We start from the raw sequence: 22,364 nt of genomic DNA on the forward strand, positions 1-22,364 counted from the left end.
GATGATGTAGTAGAACGGTGGAACAGTGGGTAGAACATTAAGTCAAGTCAACTAACGCATACTGATGACCCTGTGGGTTGGACGAATCGGCAGTGGTTGCCATAGGAAGGAGGCTCAGGGGCCAGTGGGAAGTGGTTGGTTTAGGTCGACCTCAACCAAATACCTGGCAGAGGCCCTGAGGAACTGTTTAAAATCTTACTGAACTCAAAGGGATTGGAGACAGCAGAGGAGGGGGAATAAATCCAAGAGGAAATTTCTGCCGAGAGAAATTAGGACTTCTGGAGCTTCTGCTGAGAGAAGTTAGGGCTTCCCCTTGCAGCCTTGCTGCAACCTTGTCTGCCATGAAAACGCTAGGGGGCGTCACCCCAAGGGTCAGACATGACTCGGTGCTTGCACAGGGGATACCTTTACCTTTACCTAAAATAGCTATCAAAAATCAGAAGTGACTTGAGAGCGCTTCAGCAGCCGTCGCGACAGAGGAGGAGGCGGCAGTAGTGGCAGCGGCGGCTCCGGGTGTTGGCAGCACGAACGAACTCGGGGCGCGGGCAGAGACGATGCAGTCCATAGGAAACCTGAATGACTTTCAGATGCAGTTGCGTGATGCTGGTCCAAAGCTTATCGTTGTCGACTTCTCGGCGACTTGGTGTGGGCCATGCAAAATGATTAAGCCTTTCTTCCATAGTCTTTGTGAAAAGTACCCAGATGTACTGTTCATTGAAATTGACGTGGATGACGCTCAGGATGTGGCCGCCCACTGTGATGTGAAGTGCATGCCGACATTCCAGTTCTACAAGAATAACGTAAAGGTGCATGAGTTCTCTGGTGCAAACAAAGAGAAGCTGGAAGAAACCATTAAGAGGTTTAAGTAACCGTGGGCGTTGTTCTGTTCATGAATTGCTGACTGTTATAAATTATAGCCTTTTCTACACAGCAAAGTGATCAAGTTAGAAGATGTGTCTGAATTCTTTGTCTCTTCCTACTGTAAATGAAAAATAAAAATGTATAAACAGGAAAAAAAAAAAAACAGAAGTGACTTGACAGCACTTCACACTTCCACACACTTGTGGCAGATGAACGCATGCACGCATCAATATTACTCATATATGAATGCATTGTGAATATCATATAGCAGCAGTACCAAAGAGCAGGGGTAGTCAACCTGTGGTCCTCCAGATGTCCATGGACTACAATCCCCATGAGCCCCTGCTAGCGTTTGCTAGCAGGGGCTCATGAGAATTGTAGTCCATGGACATTTGGAAGACCGCAGGTTAACTACCCCTGCCAAAGAGGATAGCAACCTTTCTCTACCCTTTTCTCTTCACTGAACTTGTCAGAAAGACCCTTCTATCACCCTTTATGTCTGATCATGGAGATTTGTTGCAAACTGCACCCACAACTGGGGCAGATCTGCAGGAGGTTCTTAGGTGAGCATAAGACGACTCAATGACACGACTCATTAGCACCCAAGGAATGATCAGGGGATTAATATAGAAACTAAAGCTTTCCCAAGGTGTAAATAGTTTCTGAATGATCTCTGTGTCTGGGGATGTCTTGGTACATTGTGTAAAGAAGGAATTTCCCAGTGCCTCTTTAGGTCCTTGTTTTATTGATGTGCTTTTAAGCTGGGTGCTTTACTCTGCACAGAGGAGAGCAAAACTAGACTAGTTTTCCCCCCCCTGAAGTCAAGATGCACTTGAACAGATGGGGGCTCTGGGAGATAGCCACATCTCCTTTTACAAGTGTTCCTGAGATCTCATTGGTTCAACGTGCCACACTTTGTAATGGAATTAGCTCCTGGGGCCTCAGGCGTTCATTTCATTAATGTGTTTTCAGCAGGTATCTCTTTAACACCCCTCCTCTAAACACATTATGTGGAAAGAAGTAGGTTTCCTTGAAATGAAACTCCGTAAGAAAGACAACTATAAACGCAAGACCCAACCTCACTTATTTTATATCTCTGTGAGAGTTCCCCAGGCTTTCCTCCTATATCCTGCCTTAATGGACACATGCTATTCCCAACATTGCCATCAAAGCAGAGAACCCGCTGCTTCCATTGACCTGGTATTGGTGGTGTTTTCACAAGGTTAATGTGCCTGAGAAAGGGGGAGGAGCCCGGATGTGTACTCCTGCCTCAAACCACATCCTTCCTCTCCCACTCAGTCTTCCTCGGGAGTGACAGGGAGGTGTGGCCAGCTGGCTTCACTTCCGGCCTGCTCCCAGTGCTCCTCATAGCCTGAATAATATTTCAGGGGTTCTTCCACAGTCAAGAGGTTGAAAAAGGCTTCCCTAAACAGTGTTGGGTGGGAGCTATTTCCCTGTTTTTGTTGCTCTGTGTGGGGCAGCAAAAAATGATAAATAGCTCGCTGCCCAACCCTGTTTCAGGACTGGAACATAGGGAGCTGAGGAGAGGAACAGAGAGAGAATGATTGTTAAACTTTGCTGCAATATCATAATTACTGCTTTGCAAGATCTGGGTGAGCTGGGTGCAAGGAGAGAGAAAGGCTAGACTACTGAAGAGAATTATCTGTAGGCTATCGTTTATTGTATCAGCCTTCAGTCCGCTGTCTTATCCCACTCCACTGCTGGCTTGGTTAATTGGCTTAGCTTAGCATGATATGTTAGGCAAGTCTGCTTCAGACTTGGAGTAAGGCAAGTCTAGCTTATAGCAGAGTGCCTTTTGCTATGCTCAGACTTCATGGCACAGCTGTATTTAAGATACATGGGAAAACATTGGCTTGAATGCAGCATGAAGCTAGTTTTAAGGGTCCACCAGCTGACTTGGTCCCCCTCCCCACCAGTATCCTCCTGTCAGCAGTCCAGTCTACAGATTCCCAAGTCCTGGAGATTTGGTGCATTTCCGCACCCGTTAAATGTAGTGAAATGCTTACCTAATGTAGTCGCTATATTCTGACCCCTCCCTATGACATCGCTAATATCCAGAGTCTGGGCAGTTACCAGCTGGCTACTTCCACAATTTTAAAGTGCTAGTTGGGGAATCACATAAAGTAGATCTCCCAACCTTTTAGGGCTAGCTACCAGAGAGCGAGCAGCAGACAACAAACAGAGGGAAGGTATGGAGGCTCAAACTTGTGGATTGTAAACTAAACATGAGCAGGCAGTGTGATGCAGCGGTAAAAAAGGCAAATGCCATTTTGGGCTGTATCAATAGGGGCATCACATCAAAATCACAAGATGTCATAGTCCCATTGTATACGGTCAGACCACACCTGGGGTACTGTGTGCATTTCTGGAGGCCTCACTTCAAGAAGGACGTAGATAAAATTGAAAGGGTACAGAGGAGAGCAATTAAGATGATCTGGGGCCAAGAGACCAAGTCCTATGAAGATAGGTTGAGGGACTTGGGAATATTCAGCCTGGAGAAAAGGTTGAGAGGGGACATGATAGCCCTCTTTAAATATTTGAAAGGTTGTCACTTGGAGGAGGGCAGGATGCTGTTTCTGTTGGCTGCGGAGGAGAGGACACGCAGTAATGGGTTTAAACTACAAGTACAACGATATAGGCTAGATATCAGGAAAAATATTTCACAGTCAGAGTAGTTCAGCAGTGGAATAGGCTGCCTAAGGAGGTGGTGAACTCCCCCTCACTGGCAGTCTTCAAGCAAAAGTTGGATACACACTTTTCTTGGATGCTTTAGGATGCTTAGGGCTGATCCTGCATTGAGCAGGGGGTTGGACTAGATGGCCTGTATGGCCCCTTCCAACTCTATGATTCTATGAAACGTGCTAAAGGCTCCTGTCTTGTCCCGCCCTCACACCCACCTGCCTCTCCCTTGTTCCCTGGGATGGGAATTTCTTTTTAAAACTGGCTAACTTACTGGAGCAACGAATAGGCGGACAAGTATGCAGGCAAAGCCAGAAATAAAAGTTTTTTTTCAAAGTTGTAAAAGCATGCCTGTCTAAAGTTTTCTCCCCCCCCCCAAAATCAGGAACAAGATTAATTTTGACAAGTATCAAATGACTCATGATCCCATAAGGGGTGTCATTCAAAAACCACTATTCACCTATGATTCTATTCATAGGAGTTTCAATGGAAAAGTATGAATTAAAAAAAAATAGCGACCATTGCGGGACCTTTAAAAATGGAGAAAGGGGATTGGTTGCCTGAATTGATTGGCAAGCAGAAGCAAGTCATGGACAAGGTGCATTGCTCTCTCCTGCCATTTCCGGCAGTAGAGGGTAAGATGTGTGAAAAGAAGGCAGACAAAGGCAAGACAGAAAAAGGTGAGAGGGTGCTGGTAAAGTTGATATGATTTTGCGCTACACCATTCAGCTGGCGTAATGCTATTTTTACTGATGTGCGGAAATTGCCTTTGAGTTGGTGCCTGGGGTAGGGTGGAGTATGCTGAAGGGATGGAACTCAAAGTCTAAACAGAGCCACAGTAGTTAGATAACAAACGTATGACAGCCCAGCAATCACAGTGTAAGCATGTACTGATTACCCAGGACAAAGATTAAGAATCTTTTTGTCCTTTTTCTCAAAGAACCTTATTAATCAATGCAAAACACAATTGTTTCTGCACAACAACCAAAATGATTAGAAAATACACACAATTTAACAATTCATTAAAAAGCCAATGATTCTAGCAATTTTTGAACCACAGCGTTATTCAGACATTCATTTACTGAAATCAAGCAGGCTGGTGCTCCAAATGGCTGCCAGGGCTCTTGATGTCTCCAAAATTTAATGAACTGACTAAAATCTGGCTACTGGTGCATTCTGTTGCTTCTCTGCTTGCCCTGATAGGACTCAGCAGGGATGTGACACCATAGAGTCCATCCTACAAAGCTGCCTTTCCTCTAGAGGAACTGATCTTTATTGAAAAGAGAAACAATTTTTTAAAGTAGATAGGCAAGAGATAGTCCTAACAGACTAAATGTTCTGGAAGCAATCAGGGAGGAAGTGTGCTCAAGGGGGCAGGAAGTCTCCAATTGAGCCAATCAGGATGCTGAAGGAGATTATCCGAAAACTACAAGGCCATTCTAATTGAAATATGCTTTTAACAGATCTCCAATATGCTAACTACGCATCTCTTCCAATGCTCCTTGTAGGATATTCTTCCTATGTTGTTGAATCATGCACACTACAGATCAGGGATATTCCAACCATTCCAACTGTTTATGGGTGCAGTTTTATTTTTCTTTCGGTATTGACTGACATTAATTTTCTATTGCCTCTTTGTTATGGTGTAAATAGCTTGTGTGACATAAATTGTTTCTAAAGAGCATTTCTATCTGATCCTTCTAGGGCAGATTAAAGCATATGTAAAAACAGTGTAAAAATCTAATTATGAAATATAGAAAGACCCTTTTTAAATGTCTTTTATTGTTAGCTACCTTTAAGGCTTTTAAATAAATATGATGGCGTTTGAATAGGTTTCATGGGAAGAGGTTTGTGTGGAACAATTATTGATCGTATCTGATCTGACCAAGCCATTCTGTCAGGAAAGAGCGGGGATGGGGCTAGTCTGAGCTCCTTAAAGAGGCCGAGGCACCAAGAAAGTAAGTGGATTACATCGGGCTGATTTGAATTAGATCTAGGTTAGCATCTGCTTAGCCTCCTTCACGCTGACTGAGAGAGATCAGTGGAACACACAGGAGAATATCTGCTGATTTTGTTTGCAAAGTCTGATTATTCTTTGGCTGAACTGGGCGTTATTATTTTATTTTATCTACTGAATACATTTTTATCCCACTTTTCCTCTAAGGAACTTGCGGCAATGTAAATGGGTTTCCTTTTCTCCTCATGGTTTCCATTTTCTCCTCACAATGACCTTGGTATTCCTTTTCTCCTCATGGTTTTCTCCTCACAGAAGTTAAGCTAAAAGAGCAAGGTCAGAACCAAAAACTTAGGGTTAAAACCAAATGTAGAAAAATATAAACAATTTATTATTATGGCTCAAAAATGTTTAAAGCCCCTAAAAGAGTATCTATTTGGCACACAAAACATATTGATAGGTACATCAGTAATACCAACATGTTCAGACCTAATGCCTTTCAACTATATTGATCTTCATCAGAGGTCAACATAACAGATAGAGTTGAATATAACAAGTTTTTTTTACGATTTTCAAAAGGAGGGGTAAAAACCCTCCTTTGATCAGATTCAAATGAGTAGCCATGATGGTCTGAAGTAGCACAATAAAATCAGAGTCCAGTAGCAACAAAGACCAACAAAGATTTATTCAAGGCGTGAGCTTTCGAGTGCAAGCACTCTTCCTCAGACTATGAACTGACCATTGTAACAGTAGGAATATATAAGCAAAATTTAATCCTGTTACATTAGTAAATTGTTTCACAGCATCCAAACACAGCCACATGATAACTCCCTGCCAAACCAGCCAATCAGACCCCTCGAACCCATTTGTAGTTCACAAAGATATATCAGAAATAAAACTGTCAAAGCTTCCACCCTACTATTTACTGCTGGCCCCATCTGTCTCCATACCAGTGTGAAACATTCCTACAAGTAGAAGCTAAGCTGGCAGCTATCTTGTCCTGGGACCAGAGAGTAGAATTCAAAATTACATTATATACTAGCAGTCACATAATCCCAATTAAAATAAATTGTGAGGAATGTGGATACACAAGTTAAACAAGGTTAGCATGCATAGTGAGATAAAAAAAACCTTTGTCCTTGTTGAGTCCAGGGTATGTCAAAGTATTGAGTGTTGTTATGATGGTCAGTTCATAGTCTGATGAAGAGTGCTTGCACTCGAAAGCTCACGCCTTGAATAAATCTTTGTTGGTCTTTGTTGCTACTGGACTCTGATTTTATTGTCCTTCTTTGATCAGTTATGGATGGTTCAGGTGTGGCAAAGTATTGGCAGACTCCTCAGCCAGCAAATATTTCTTATTCCTCCCCTGGATATTGGAGAATTCTGCTGCATAATTCTCTGCATAAAGGTCCCAACATAAAAGGGTTTCTTTTCTCCTCGTGGATTTCCATTTTCTCCTCACAACAACCTTGGTTTTCATTTTCTCCTCATGGTTTTCTCCTCACAGCAAGTTAGGCCAAAAGAGCAGGCATGACACAAGATAACCCAGAAAGCCTCGAGGAAGAACGGACATTTGAACCTGCATGTCTCAGATTCTTGCTTGACAGTCTAACCACTATCCGACATGGCTGTGTGAGATCATCCCATGGAAATATTATGTTGTGGAGCTACCACTGGCAGTTCTCTAATCTCTGACTAGGCATTGGTGGTTTGACTCAGATAAACTGAAAAATACCCAAATCAAGGCTGATTTGGGTACTTTTTCAGCTCATCCGAGACAAACCGCCCATTCCCTACATTCGAACAGTCTGAATAAGAGTGAATGATTTGGTTCAGGGGTAGTCAAACTGCGGCCCTCCAGATGTCCATGGACTACAATTCCCAGAAGCCCCTACCAGCATTAGCTGGCAGGGGCTTCTGGGAATTGTAGTCTATGGACATCTGGAGGGCTGCAGTTTGACTACCCCTGATTTGGTTGTTTAAATTCCTCCCCCCCCTGCTTTCTTAGGCAGTACCTGAGAAAGTGGGGGAAAGAGCATGCAGCTAACAGCTGATAATGACAGGCACCCTGCCTGCTCCCGCCAGCTGGGGAAGGATTTAAAGGGAGTGGGTAGGACGCCTGTTATCATCAGCTGTTTGGTGGGTGCTCTTTCTCTCCCCCCTCTCAGGTAGCAGAGACACACTGATGCCTGGGAAGGGGGGGGGGTGGAGAAGCATGCGCACAACAAGGAGACTTTTTGAATTAATCCAAAAAGATATTTGTGTGTTTCGGATTTGGCCGAATCGTTTCCAGACAAATTCGAAAGGTGCAATTTTTGGTTTTTGCACGTGCTTATCTCTGACTCCTAATGGTCTTCCCAGTTGCAATGTATGGCTGTGAAAGTTGGACCATAAGGAAGGCTGAGCGTCAAAGAATTGAGGCTTTTGAACTCTGGTGCTGGAGAAGACTCTTGCGAGTCCCTTGGACTGCAAGGCGAACAAACCGGTCAGTCCTAGAGGAGATCAGCCCTGACTGCTCCTTAGAAGGCCAGATCCTGAAAATGAAACTCAAATACTTTGGCCACCTCATGAGAAGGAAGGACTCCCTGGAGAAGAGCCTAATGCTGGGAGCGATCGAGGGCAAAAGAAGAAGGGGACGACAGAGAATGAGGTGGCTGGATGGAGTCACTGAAGCAGTCGGTGCGAGCTTAGACTCCAGGGAATGGTAGAGGACAGGAAGGCCTGGAGGATCATTGTCCATGGGGTCGCAATGGGTCGGACATGACTTTGTACCTAACAACAACAACAATCTCTGACTCTCTCATGGATTAAAGTGAAGGTGAAACTACTAGATTATGCGTTCTGAACAGACTCAGCTTTTCAGCCCTGACTGAAAACACCTATCACCTCACTGCTTTTCAAAGAGGAAACGTTTGCAAGCCATGGAAGAGAATTCAAATGACTCTTCCCTCTGGTCTCTGTTTGTCTGCAAACTTCTAATGGCAGAATATACGGTCTAGGAGGCACACATGCCCCCTACTGTGAATAGACTCATTCAGCGAGTGGAAAATACGCACTGGATTTTAAAACAATGATATGAAAGAGGATAAAGTGTCTTTTCAAGCAGAGCAGAGGCTGTCTTTCCTCATCTAGAAAGTACTCGGCAATGTGCACACAACACCGAACAGACATGAAGATCGTAACTCAGAATTGGGTTAGTTTAATAAGTTTGTGAGCTTTTGAGAAGTCGCAGGCGATATGCAATATCATAATTACTGCTTTGCAAGATCTGGGTGAGCTGGGTGCGAAACGAAGTAAGACCAACAAAGTTTTATTCAGGGTGTGAGCTTCTGCGTGCACACACACTTCATCAGATGTAGTACCTCAAGAAGAGTTGGTTGGTTTATACCCCACTTTTCACTGCCCAAAAGAGTCTCAGAGGGTCTTACAATCACCTTCTCTTCCTCTCCCCCCAACAAACACCCAGTGAGGTAGTGGGTCTGAGAGAGCTGCTTTGAGGCTCCTGGGGGTAGTAAAAAGCAGGGTACAAAACCTTAGCTCTTTTTCTTCTTTTGGTGGAGCTTGCTTGCCTTTAACGCTTGCCCGGGCAGGTTGACAATCAACAGATGCCTCTTTTCCAACATGGAGACGTAGAGAAAGAAAAGGCTGTTCCATTTCTGTCTGTTACCATTGTTAAAAGCATCCGATCTCTGCCAGAAGAGATGACCAACTTGTATTTGCTGGAAACTTAAGCATTTACATCAAGCAAAACTTCAGGCCTGATAATATTTGATTATTCTCTGAGACCAGCGTTGCAACAGCTTTGTGTGTTTGACCATATGCCGCCCTCTCAATTAATTAGTTCAAACAAGCATTGATTTTTGATTAGTACATACTTCAGATAAGTCCCTTTCCCTCGCCTCCCAATTTATTTCTCCCCCGCTTTTGATTTGTGACCTATACCAGCGCTGCGTGGCATCGATTGGTCTTGTGGCTGATGGATTAAGCTAGCGCACGAGCACAAAACAAGTATTCAGGGAGGAGGGAGAGAGAGGAAAAACCCTGCCCAGGACTGAATGGGAGAGCAGGCGCTGAAATCCAGCCAGCAGCCGTCACTGCCTTAGGGTAAGCAGGACTTCCTCTGGCAAGATTTTGGCTTCACTTTGACAGGCAGCTGCTGCTACCGAATTTCTGGAGAGAGCTTTCCTTGCCCTGAGGTTGCTAGCCAGCTCTGAATATCCCCCCCCTACACACACACACACAACCACTGTTCCAGGAGTCAGAGGCATCATTGCAATTCCAGCGGAAGACATGCGCTGAAGATTAAACATGTATGGGAATTATCCACACTTCGTTAAGTTTCCCACAGGCTTTGGCAGTAAGTATTTGCACGGGCGGTTTCAGTTTTCTGGTTTTCAATGCAGAGGGCGATTCAGCAGCCTGAACAGAAAGCAAGATGCAAATGTAGGGGGAAACCCCCTCATTCTGTTTGTATTTAGGAAAAGAGAAGGAAGTTTCTGCCCCTCTTAAAACAGGAACAGGCTTCTAATTAGGAAAACACTCCATGGTCTTTACTGTGACTCATTGTGGCTTCGAGGTTTCTTTAAACTTTGAAGCAGGGAGTTGCTTAAACTGGCAGATTGCGTATGTTGTGAATGTTGTGTGTGAATTAGAATTCTGCTGGACCCTCAGCCAAACTCATGGTGCCACTACGGAATAGGTTTTCAGCAGCCTGAAAGGGATCCATTGGATTATCTCATCCCAATTGTATTCTAGGAATTCCATCCATGCTGCCCTATATTATTTGCAGACCAGTCCTAGAGAGGTCTACTCAGAAGCTAGTCCTAATTTATTCAACAGGCTTACTGCAAAAATGTTTTTAGGATTCTGCTTGGTGTTCTCGACCTTTTCAACCTATGTATTGTTGGCATTTTAGATGGAGAGGTTTTATAAAAAAATTAATTAATGTTTTATCTTTGTCTTCATCCTGATTCAATTATCCAAATCATTGATGGTCCATCGATGCTTTTGTACATATTTACTTTGATTGAGGTTGTCCTTGAACATACAAAGTTGTCTTTTTCTGTATTGCGATTGGTTTTGGTCAAAGACTGCAATGAATATTTGATTGATTGATTGGGAGTTCATAGGGTTGACTGCTCTTCCACACTCAGATTGTCTGTGCAGAGATAACTTGTTGGGGAAAAGACCATTCTGTGGGTATGAATATTGTGCATGTGCTGGAGATTACATGCATGTGAGTCTTCTACTTGCAGTCTGAAGCAGTCAGAGCGTTGAGTGGTGAGAATTAGGCCCAGACTATTGGTAAAGCAAGGGAGAATGCCCTAAGCCTGTTTAGCTTAGACCAGGGGTTCCCAACATGGTGTCAATGCATGCCATAGCACCTGCTGACACCTTTTCTGGCTCCCGCCATGTGCCTTTAGGAAGTGGGTGGGGGCAAGGTAGGGCTTTTCCCCAGCCAAGCTTCAGGTTATTGAAAATTCGATTGCTTGTGAAGATTTTTTAAAATATTGCTTTGGCAGCAGCTGCCATCACAGCACCACAATCGACACTATATTACTGAAGTTGAGCTGTGGTGATCATTTTGTGGCTGGCTCCACCTCCTGCAGTAGCCATTTTGTGGCAGCCATCTTGTTGCTTTGTCTACCATTCTGGGTCAGAATTCCCGGGGTGCCCAAAAGCTCAAAAAGGCTGGGGACCCCTGGCTTAGAGACAGTCAGTGAGTACATGTGTTACATTTGCATGGTTAACCCCTAGATGTGAATAAGTGAGTAACAGTGTAATCCTAAGGAAAAAAATTCATTGATGTGAATGTTGCTTAGAAGATTGTAACTTTCTTTGGGTTGTGCTTAGGTCCTCTGGTCCGGGCAGGGATCTCCTGTTTTCTGGATGTACCTCACCCTCCCATACCTAAATTCCTCCCCTTACCCAAAACTGGAAGAATGCAGCATTTTAACATAATGTGCTAATGTCACCTGGAAGTGATATCACCCTCTTGGGGTCATGGGCAGAGGTATCACTTGTTTTGGGCAAAACTCTATGGTTAGAAGCAAATTCTTTTGCCCAAAGTGTCAGCCTCCTGCCATCTCCAATGTCCTGATGTAACTTCTGGGTGATGTCAGCATGTTGCATTGCTCTTGGAAAGCATGCCCCTCCCCATCCCCTGCCAATAGTGCTGATGGATCTGGTAATCTTAATTGCTCCGGGTGTTGACTAAACATTGAATCAGGATATTGAAGATCTGGGTTCCTGTCCATGTTGAGCCTAAGGTCCACACACTGGAAAGACCTGAAGCTGCTTAAAGGGCTACCAACCTCCAGGTGGGCCTGGAGTTCTTCTGGAATTACAGGTGATCTCCAGACTACAGAAACCAGTTTCTCTGGAGGAAATGACCCCTTCAGAGGATATACTCACTGGCATCATATCTCAGTCCAGGTTCCTTCCCAGGCACTATACCCAAATCTCCAGGGGTTTCTCAAAGTGCAATTGGCCTCTATAAGTATCCTCATAACATCATGGTGAATATATATAGCAGACAAGCATACCATTTTTTAATGTTCATTATATGCATGCCAGCCTCCAGGTGGGACCTGGCGATCTGCAACTATAGCTCATCTCCAGACTATGGAGATCACTTCCCCTTGAGAAGTTAGACCAACATGTGTGTCCACACAGTTGAAAAGATAATTTGAAAAATATCAGGAAATTCCTGATCTAACTATGCTAAATACACATCTCTTCTAATGCCCCCTGCAGGACACTCTTCATATTCTGCTCAGTCATTAACACTACAGAGCTTTCATATTCCAGCGAGTACATGTTTTAACACAACCTGTGTTATGCATCCATGTGCCCCAGAGTTGGAATAAGTTCCTTGCCTTGCATGTTCTGACATAAACACATCTTTACAAAGGAAATGGAGAAATTTACTCAACACAAAATATACTGATAATCCTGCAAGGGTCAAACTGCATCACACTAAATAACGTTGAAATAAATATTTACTATATGGTATAAAAAAAGGTAAAGGTATCCCCTGTGCAAGCAACGGGTCATGTCTGACCCTTGGGGTGATGCCCTCTAGCGTTTTCATGGCAGACTCAATACGGGGTGGTTTGCCAGTGCCTTCCCCAGTCATTACTGTTTACCCCCCAGCAAGCTGGGTACTCATCTTACCGGCCTCGGAAGGATGGAAGGCTGAGTCAACCTTGAGCCGGCTGCTGGGATTGAACTCCCAGCCTCATGGGCAGAGCTTTCAGACTGCATGTCTGCTGCCTTACCACCCTGCACCACAAGAGGCTGTACTATATGGTATACACAGTAGCAAAGTTAAAATCATAAGGCCTGGATATCAGGCTGCATTAAAATTCACACCAAGCTTTCACGAAGGGATTCAGTTGTTGGTTGATGACACACACACATCCAGATTGTAATAGTAATAAAGATTGTTGTTGTTGGTTTTTTTAGTTTAGTTCCCATGGGAAGAGATCCCTGGCCTGCAATAAGAAATTACAGCATATCACAAAATATATGGGACAGTAACATCTGGTCAGGATTGACTTATAGTGTTTTCTGTAAGGGAGTCTTTTCATAAAAGTTAATGATCACTGAGGAAGGCTCTTTAGGCCAAAACACATATGGTCTTACATTGTTAGGGTTGTCAGCTCTGAGTTGGGAAATACCTGGAGATTTTGGGAGTAGAATCAAGAATGGGCAGGATTAGGGGCGTGGAGGGAAACTCAATAGAGTATAATGCTATGGAGACCGCCTTTTAAATTTTCTCATGGGGAACTGATCTCTGTTGCCTGCAGATAAACTATAATTCCGGGGAATACCCAGGTCCCACCAGGAGGCTGGCATCCCTATCTGATGGTCATTCGACAAGTTCATCAGCTTTGTAAATGAAATGATTACAGCTTCTGTGAAGCTCGTTTTGACTTTTTAAGGTGGCCTGATGGTCAGGCCCTACTTTACTACTTGAACTTTACTACTCTGTACACTATATAATGAATCTTTAAATCAAGATTATTTTATTTGATGACCCTTGCAGTACAAACACATCTTTGTCACTATGTAAACCAGGGTTCCCCTTGCCCTGCCACCAGCTGAACTTGATGCAACACCTTTTTGCATGATGAATATGCTTGCATCCTAGTAAACTGTAACTTTAAAAAATTAATTTCATGTTGTAATGAATTTTAACTTTGACTATGATGCTCACTGCCCCAAGTCTGAGAGGGCGGTATACAAGATAAATAAACAAAGTAATTAATAAGAAGAATGTCATTGTGTTACTGATGGGCATCTGGATAATTTCGTTTGTATGGTCTCTTTGTTACTCTTAGAAGGTCTAGGAGTCCTCTGTATAAATAAGGGATTCTTCATGGTCCCAGTTATTTAGCAGAAAGCACTTGATTTGCTATTAGGTTGACCAAAAGTACCCTTTTGAAGGAGGCATCCGGCCTTCTCAATTCCTGGCAAATAGATGGGGAAGAAATGGAAGTAGTGACAGATTTTATTTTCCTGGGCTTCAAGATCACTGCAGATGGGGACTGCAGCAAAGAAATTAAAAGACGCTTGCTCCTGGGGAGGAAAGCTATGGCAAATCTAGACAGCATCCTAAAAAGCAGAGAAATCATCCTGCTAACTAAGTGCGTCTAGTCAAGGCTATGGTATTCCCAGTTACAATGTATGGCTGTGAAAGTTGGACCATAAGGAAGGCCGAGCGTCAAAGAATTGAGGCTTTTGAACTCTGGTGCTGGAGAAGACTCTTGCGAGTCCCTTGGACTGCAAGGCAGATAAACCGGTCAGTGCTAGATGAGATCAGCCCTGACTGCTCCTTAGAAGGCCAGATCCTGAAGATGAAACTCAAATACTTTGGCCACCTCATGAGAAGGAAGGACTCCCTAGAGAAGAGCCTAATGCTGGGAGCGATTGAGGGCAAAAGAAGAAGGGGATGACAGAGAATGAGGTGGCTGGATGGCGTCACTGAAGCAGTAGGTGCAAACTTAAATGGACTCCGGGGAATGGTAGAGGACAGGAAGGCCTGGAGGAACATTGTCCATGGGGTCGGACACGACTTCGCACCTAACAACAACAACCCTTTTGAAGGAGGCAGTACCCTTTTTTCAGATTTCCTGGCCGTCCCCTCATTTAAATAAAAATGTCATTTTTGTTCCGTTTTAAACTACTAAAATGAACAGCATAATGTCACAGCTGATTGTGGTCTAGTCCCTCTGAAAGGTGGGGATATAGGAGGAGGGCTCCAGGTCGGTCGGTAGGGGAGGTCCATATGGAAAGCTCAAAACATTTATAAAGCTTTTAAAAATCATCTCACTGTCACGAATACAGAGTATTTAACGACCACCCCATTTTTACCATCCCAATGTCCCTTTTTTGTATCAAGGGAATATGGTCAGGCTACTATTAATTTTGGGGAAGGCACTGGCAAACCACCCCGTATTGAGTCTGCCATGAAAAGGCTGGAGGGCGTCACCCCAAGGGTCAGACATGATCCGGTGCTTGCACAGGGGATACTATTAATTTGCACTTCACTGATTACTGTTTCTGCCATCGTTTCAGCAACCAATGCTTTGCAGCAATGGGAAGCTCAAAGGGGGGAAAACTTCAGATTTTTAAAACGTCCCTGAGGACTTTCCCCCTCGTTCTTCTAGTGGAAAAGTAGGGGAAATGAGGATGGCAGAGTTTGAATACACGGAAAGGGTAGATCACCAGGCTGCTTAAAGAATAAAATGTTTTGTTTTTTTTATTAAAGGAAACTGCTATGTATAGAAAGAGAGAGATGGAGACCTAACTATCTAGCTAGCTGTTGTCTGCAGCCATTTTTTTCTTTTCAGTACTGTTCTGGAAAGAATTTTGGAGCAAGTATGTGCAACAAAAGGAAGGGGGATCAGGAAGTCCCCTGTTGGGCCAATCAGAACACTGGAGGAGATAATTTGAAAATCATCAGGAAGTTCCTGTCCTAGCTATGCCAAATGCACATCTCCTTCAGTGCCCCCTACAGGATAGGCTTTATATTCTGCACATTGTTGCACACTGAAGATTTTGTACATGCCAATAAATGGGGGAGAGGTATTGAAAAAAAATTATATGAATTTGTCTATAATTTTTTCTCTTTGAAATTAGTGGAATGATTTATGGCAGTGGTCCCCAACCTTTTTATCACCGGGGACCACTCAACGCCTTTTACTGAGGCCCGGTTGGGGGGGGAGTTTACTCCTCTACTCTCAACCACTGCCCCAGCGCTCTCTGATTGCTATGGTAATCTTTAAACATCCCTTCAAAATAAGATACAGACACACCACAACAATGAAGTGTGTTGTAAAGGGCTGGGGGGGGGATGAAGTAAAGGGCCGGGGGGGGGGAGGTGTCCTTCGGGGCTCACCTCCAATTAGTCGAAGGACCACATGTGGTCCGCGGCCCACAGGTTGGGGATCGCTACTTTATGGGAAAAAATGTGAAGCATGAAAAAGTCTGAAGGCTTCCCCCCCCCCACACACAAAATTGGAAAATTGCAGTGAGTGATGAGTGGGAAAGAAATCCTATAATTTTGTCTTTTGAGATGAGTGAAATATGTTTAGATAACACAGGGTGCAGCAGCAGTTTGCAGCTCTCTCAATGGATGCCTTTGCTGATTTGCTTGTAGAAATCCAAAGCATTTATACTCATAAATTGGCATATTTGTGGAATTTAAACCATTATACATAATATTAGCTAAGACAGTTAACTAAGATGGATCTGATGTTGTTAAAGCAGCAAATTAGGTTGAGCTTTTGGATATATTTCATCCCCTCCTCCAAATTTCTGCTTTTCTCCTTGAGAGAAACCCGGGGGGGGGGAACCTGTCCCCCACCCCACATAGCTTCAGAATTTTGATAAAATGTACATCCTGTACCCATCTCTTGTATCATAGAATCACAGAGTTGGAAGGGACCTCCAGGATCATCTAGTCCAGTTCCTGCACAATGCAGGAGCTTACAACTACCTGCCCACTGACAGTGACCCCAAGTAATCCTCCTCCCTCCAGAAAATCTCCAGAATCCTGCCTGGCTGGGAGGAAATTCACCTACCATCCCACAGTGGTGATCAGCAATTCCCTGGCTATGTAAGGAAGGGCCACAAGAGACAAAAACTGAGACATCCCTTCCTGCCCACCCACTCACGATCTGCCTAAGTTTATCAAATCAACATTTCTGTCAAATGACTATCTAGCCTTTGCTTTAAAACTTCCAAAGGAGAACCCACCGCCTCCTGAGGAAGCCTGTTCCACTGAGGAACTGCTCTGTCAGGAACTCCTTCCGGATGTATCATAGCCAACGTGGTTAAGTTTGTGTGACGGGCCCAAGCAAGCGTATGTGGGGGAGTAGGGATTCTCTAGTTCAGGGGTAGTCAACCTGTGGTCCTCCAGATGTCCATGGACTACAATTCCCATGAGCCCCTGTCAGCGTTTGCTGGCAGGGGCTTGTGGGAATTGTAGTCCATGAACATCTGGAGGACCACAGGTTGACTACCCCTGCTCTAATGGAGATATCTGTCCTTCCTGTTATTAAAACGATGCTCATACAGCCATGCACATGTATGGTGAATGTACTGGTGAGTCTTAAGAGAAGTAGGCTCATAGGAAAATGTCAGGAAATTCAGATCCTGTGCAATAAAAATCACAGAAAAGGGAATCCTTTGAGTAAAGAAGATTTCCTATGCATATTTCCCTCCCCTGAAATTTCACCAACTGTATGGGAGAAGGGCAAGTATTTTGATGGAGACTAACTCTTAGCTGTAGCTATGACGGGAGATAAGTTTTTACTGTTTTTGATTGTGATTTTATGGCTTTTAAGGTTATTTATGGAACTATGTAGTTAATAATTGGGTGTAAACCACCAGCACGCTAGAAGAGGCGGGCAGATAAATCTAATGATAAATAAATGAATAAATAAAAATATTAACACAAAAAAATGAAGCAGGCTCATGATAGAAACATTTCTGGCATTTCCCTCCGGATTTCATACCCTCTAAAACTTCTGAGTTCAACATTCCTCACCAAATGTTGCTGACATTTACTGTATTACAACTTCACGCGAATGTCAGGTTTTCCCGCTGCAGCACAAATAACCATGCCCAATTCATCTGCTCTGTTTCACAGTAGATCAGTTTTTAGCATCGTTTTCTGTTCCAGGTCCACCCTGCCAAGGGAACAGTTTAACCGAGATGTGCTTTTCCTGATCATTTGGATACGTAGCCTTGTGTGTGTGATACCTATGTGAAGTTTCACTTGTGCATATAAACAATGCACTCTTGGATCCAGATGTGTGTGTGGGGGGGCTTATCATTTTGTCCCTCTTGAAATGCAACCTAGGAAATGAAGCCGAGGCTTGATTTAGCAGGGAAATGTACTCTCTGTCCCCAACCCCCTTCCGTGTTGATGCAGCATGGTAAGCAGATTCATCTGTCAGGTTGCATTACCTGCCTGACAGGTACAGGGACAGCCGTGGTCCATTTTAAAATGTCATGTGGACTGGAGGCTTCTGGAATGATTTGAGATTTTGGTCCCTCTGGGTTGCTGGCCGCTGAGCGGGACTTCTGTTCATTTCTAAGAGCACATCGCTATCCGAAGAGTGACCCTCCTTGGATTTGGAATGTTTGTGGGACCCCTAACAAAGACTACCAAGAATGAGGAATGGCTTGAAACAACTTTAACATGAAGCAAAACCAAAGCCAGCTTTGTAAAGCGGTTAAGAGCAGCGGCTTCTAATCTGGCAAGCCAGGTTTGATTCCCTGCTCCTCCTCCACATGCAGCCAACTGGGTGACCTTGAGCTTGCCACAGCACTGATGGAATATCACAGTGGAATATCACTGAGAGCAGGAATATCAGGGCTCTCTCAGCCTCACCTCCCTCACCGGGTGTCTGTTATGGGGAGAGGAAAGGGAAGGCAAATGTAAGCTGCTTTGAGACTCTTTGGATAGAAAAAAGTGGCATATAACAACCTTCTTCAGTAAATTCTTATCACCACAGGAGTGTTCTTATTTTTCTCTTCACTCCTCCATGACTAGTGTATCAATTGGTAAAGGGGTGTAAGACTCAGCATCTAATAGGGTTAGAAGAATAACCAATTACTGTGGTAAAAAAAGAACAATACAGCTTGGAGAATATATTACCCTTTGCACCCAGCATGCTGATTCGTTTTTTTACTTTTCACTATTTTGGGACATATAAAATGATGAGAAAGAATGTATGTAGCAGGAAGCCTGGGTCCTAGAGTTTCTGGAACTCTTCCTTCTTTTTATAAAAAGATAGTTTGTCTTAAAGTTTTTTTTTAAAAAAGAATAGAAATGGCAATACTAAAGAAAAAAAAGCAAAAGAAAAGAAATTACATTTACAGATGACTCCCGATTTTCTTGATGACAATTAGAAGAGGAATTACAAGCTTAACACTTATTTTACAATTATAAAGAAGATCTCTCTCCCTCCCTCTCTTTTTCTATTTCTAAATCTCTTTATTTTTCTTAGCCATCAAAACCACAAGTCCTCAGTTCATTTTTCCCTCCTTTTCTTGCAAAAAGTCTATAAGGTATTGTCTTTTATAAAGTTAAGTCATCTATGCAAGTTCCGTCACCTTCACCAACCAGCTCTCTACTGTGGGTATTGTCAAACTTTTCCATTTTTGAGCATGTAGTAATCTTGCAGCTGTTATCTTATACAGAAATAAAGTTCCATGGATTCTCCCCCCCCCCCAGTTGTCTGTCCATCAATCCCAAAAGAAAAGTCTCTGGCTTCATTTGTGCCCCCCAAAGTTTGGCTTTCTTGCACGTCCACCATAAATGATAAAATGTCCCTTCTGGCTTATCTACAAGATCCTGCATAGACAGTGGATTTGAATGTTGCCATTTACAGGCTGCAGCCATGTTTTCATTCTAAAAATACAGAGCTACACTAAACAGTCCCATTGTGTTCATGATGTTGGAATTGTTACTAGAATTAGACCTGTCCCCTGAATTATGATGGGGGGATTTGCAATTCTAGGAGACAAAGCCCTGCGAGAGGGGTAAGAAGCAAGAATTCTCCATCCTCGTATACGAAGAGAGTATTTGATCAAAAATCTTAGGTAGAGGCGGTTCATACAAATAAATAAAAGGATTTTTAAATTGAAATTATTTTTTTAAAAGATTTCTAACATGCAGACACATAATTAAGCAAAACACATACAAGTTCTTTGTTTTTATGTAAACCCTCATGAGCCTCCGGGGAGGACAGTATATAAATATAATAAATAAATAAGTTCCTAAGTAATAAAAAGAGGGATATAGGGGGTTCAGAATAGGGTTGGGTAATATTTACCTGTTCCTGAAGCAGAAGGGGGTCCCTAAAAGAGCAGCAGCTCTTTCGTGGATGGGAACCAGATCACAAGAATGAAGATGGTGGGTTTCTGATATATTTTTATAACCAGTCTTTTATCTGGAGGGTTTTGGGCAGGGTGCAGAAACCCTGAGACAATGCTTGACAGGATTAAGTGGGAACTGTCAAAAGAGCCAATGATGTGGGTGAGTTGAGCTTTGACAATGAAGTTATGATTGGCTTATTGTGGAAATGCCTGGAGCTGATGTAAGGTTTCAGGTGTCCTTGAGGTGTTGGCCAGATCTGCATGCTGGCCAGGAGGGGCTGTCAGAGGTGGCAATAGGGTTTTGCCAACAGATTTGAGGCTGCCAGAAATATTACTCCATCATCAGGAAAGAACATAAAGGTGAAACAATACAAGGTTGTTGAGAGCCTTAGCCTTGAAGCCAACGGTTATTCTCTTGGGCAGCGTGGAAAGGAGATAGCCTTTGTATTTCATTGTGCAAATTAGTTGCAGAATTCTGGTGACAACCAGGAAATTCTCTTGAGCGAGACCTGATTTCACAGGTAGTTGTTTGGTCTATTTCTGAATGTTGCATTTGACTGTGATCAGATAATAAATCATTGATCAGGTAACTAGCAAAATGGGACTGAGGAATTGATTAGCATCCCAACTCTCTCAGCTTATCACCAGCATCACTGACCCTTCACCAATATCAACATTTGATGAAATTAGCAAAAATGTTAAATGCACTCTATGCTGGGCGTGTAGATATCGCAGTGTTATTGACTGTGCATAGAACAGTTTTCCCCTTGAAGAGGTACCTCCTTCTGATGGAACCAACGTTCAGCAATCTCTAGTCAGTAAAGCTTTCTTTTCTCCTCCACTTCCTCCTGCCAGTACTGAGATGGGCCCCCTTTCTTTCCTTCAAGCAACAGGAGCACACTAAGGAGATAACAGCTATATATATTTGTTTATTTTTATATCCCATGTGAAGAAATCTCACAGTGGCTTACAATCACCTTCCCTTCCTCTCTCCGCAACACAGTGGTCCACCAAGCCAGGGCCACAAAGAAAATAAACAGAATCGGCTGCCTGAGGAGGGGGGTAAGCCCCCCCCAGTGGTGGTATTCGAGCAGCTGCTGAACAGATACTTATCCTGGGTGCTTTAGGCTGTTGCATTGAGCAGGGGGTTGGACTAGATGGCCTGCATGGCCCCTTCCAACTCTATGATTCTAGATAGTTTTAGGCTTGTAACTATATTCATTGTATATTTGGTTTTTTTTTACTTTGGTGTGTTTTATTGTGATGTACTCCACCTTGAATCTAAAGAGAAAGGATGGAAAATAAGTACAATTATAAATCAATCAATCAATACCTGCCATTGGTTCATGTGATGTAGGACAAGTAAGGAACGGCACACACACCTTCTGTTCACCTAAATCTGTCCGTCGGAAGGAGCTGATTAACACAGTTGATTGTTCTGCACTGTTTGTTAGCAGAAGACACCTCGGAGAGGGGTTAAAAGGGTCAAGGTGCTGTGCTGATAGGAGCCTAAAGAGAAGAAACTGGTGGGGAACCTTTTACAAGCTGGAAGATCAAGAGAATCCGTAGAAATTGACCATAATAATAATAATAATAATAATAATAATAATAATAATAATAATAATAATAATAATAATAATAATAATAATAATAAAAACAACAACATTTTACATGAAACTCTCCAGAGGAGGAGAGCTGGAAGTCTCCATCTTTAAAGGGAATGTCTGCATGTCTTGCTAATTGTCAGCAAGCTTTCCCAGGAATTTCCTCTTTAAACTGAATCCAAAATTATTCTACTTTGATCAAGTAGAAAGGGGGAACTTGAGGGATGGTCACATGATAATCAAGGGAGGCTTTGACTATGGAGAAAATGTATTGCCTTTATTGAACAGGTGCTTTTCACTTGATGTTCATCCACAGGTGGGGCCTGGGGATCCTCTGGAATTAGAGCTCATCTCTAGACTAGAGATCTGGAGAAAATGCATGCTTTGAAAGGTGGATTCCATAGCTTTATCCTCCACTGAGGACCCTTCCCTCCCCAAATCCCACCCACTCCTGGCTCCACCCCCAAAGTCTCCAGGTCATTCCCAACTCATAGCTGGCAACTCTGGGTGGGACCTGGGGATCCCTTGGAATTAGAGCTCATCTCCAGACTAAAGAGATCGGTTCCCCTGGGGAAAATGGCTGCTTTGGAAGGTGGACTCCATAACATTATCCTCCACTGAGGTCCCTCTCTGCCCCAAATCCTGTACACTTCTGACTCCACCCCCAAAGTCTCCAGGTATTTCCCAAGCCAAAGCTGGCCATCCCATCTGAAACACCAGGAGAGGATTGCCTCCTTAACTAACAGGGAAAGCTTCAAGGGGGACTCCATAGCAAAATATTCTACTAAGGACCCTCCCCAATTCCCACCCACTCCTGGCTCCACCCCCAAAGTCTCCAGATATTACCC

General features: G+C 43.5%; 2 protein-coding genes across 6 annotated transcripts in view; both read left to right on the forward strand.

Annotated features, from left to right (window-relative positions):
* Positions 1–22,364, forward strand: part of RXRG (retinoid X receptor gamma) — a 53,024-nt gene that overhangs the window by 8,396 nt on the left and 22,264 nt on the right. For 2 of the 5 annotated variants that reach the window (XM_077332267.1, XM_077332271.1), the window contains exon 1: positions 9,626–9,872. The exons of 2 other annotated variants lie outside the window; for them this stretch is intronic. In XM_077332267.1, coding sequence (XP_077188382.1) covers positions 9,824–9,872 — 49 coding nt within the window. In that variant the 5' untranslated portion in view covers positions 9,626–9,823. One more of the 5 variants, XM_077332270.1, reaches the window with a different exon arrangement.
* On the forward strand, positions 444–1,023 carry LOC143836738 (thioredoxin-like). The gene has a single exon (XM_077336272.1). The coding sequence runs from the start codon at positions 555–557 to the stop codon at positions 867–869; it is 315 nt and encodes a 104-aa protein (XP_077192387.1). The 5' UTR covers positions 444–554; the 3' UTR covers positions 870–1,023.

This window comes from Paroedura picta, chromosome 4 (assembly GCF_049243985.1).
Source record: "Paroedura picta isolate Pp20150507F chromosome 4, Ppicta_v3.0, whole genome shotgun sequence".
NCBI classification, from domain to species: Eukaryota; Metazoa; Chordata; class Lepidosauria; order Squamata; family Gekkonidae; genus Paroedura; species Paroedura picta.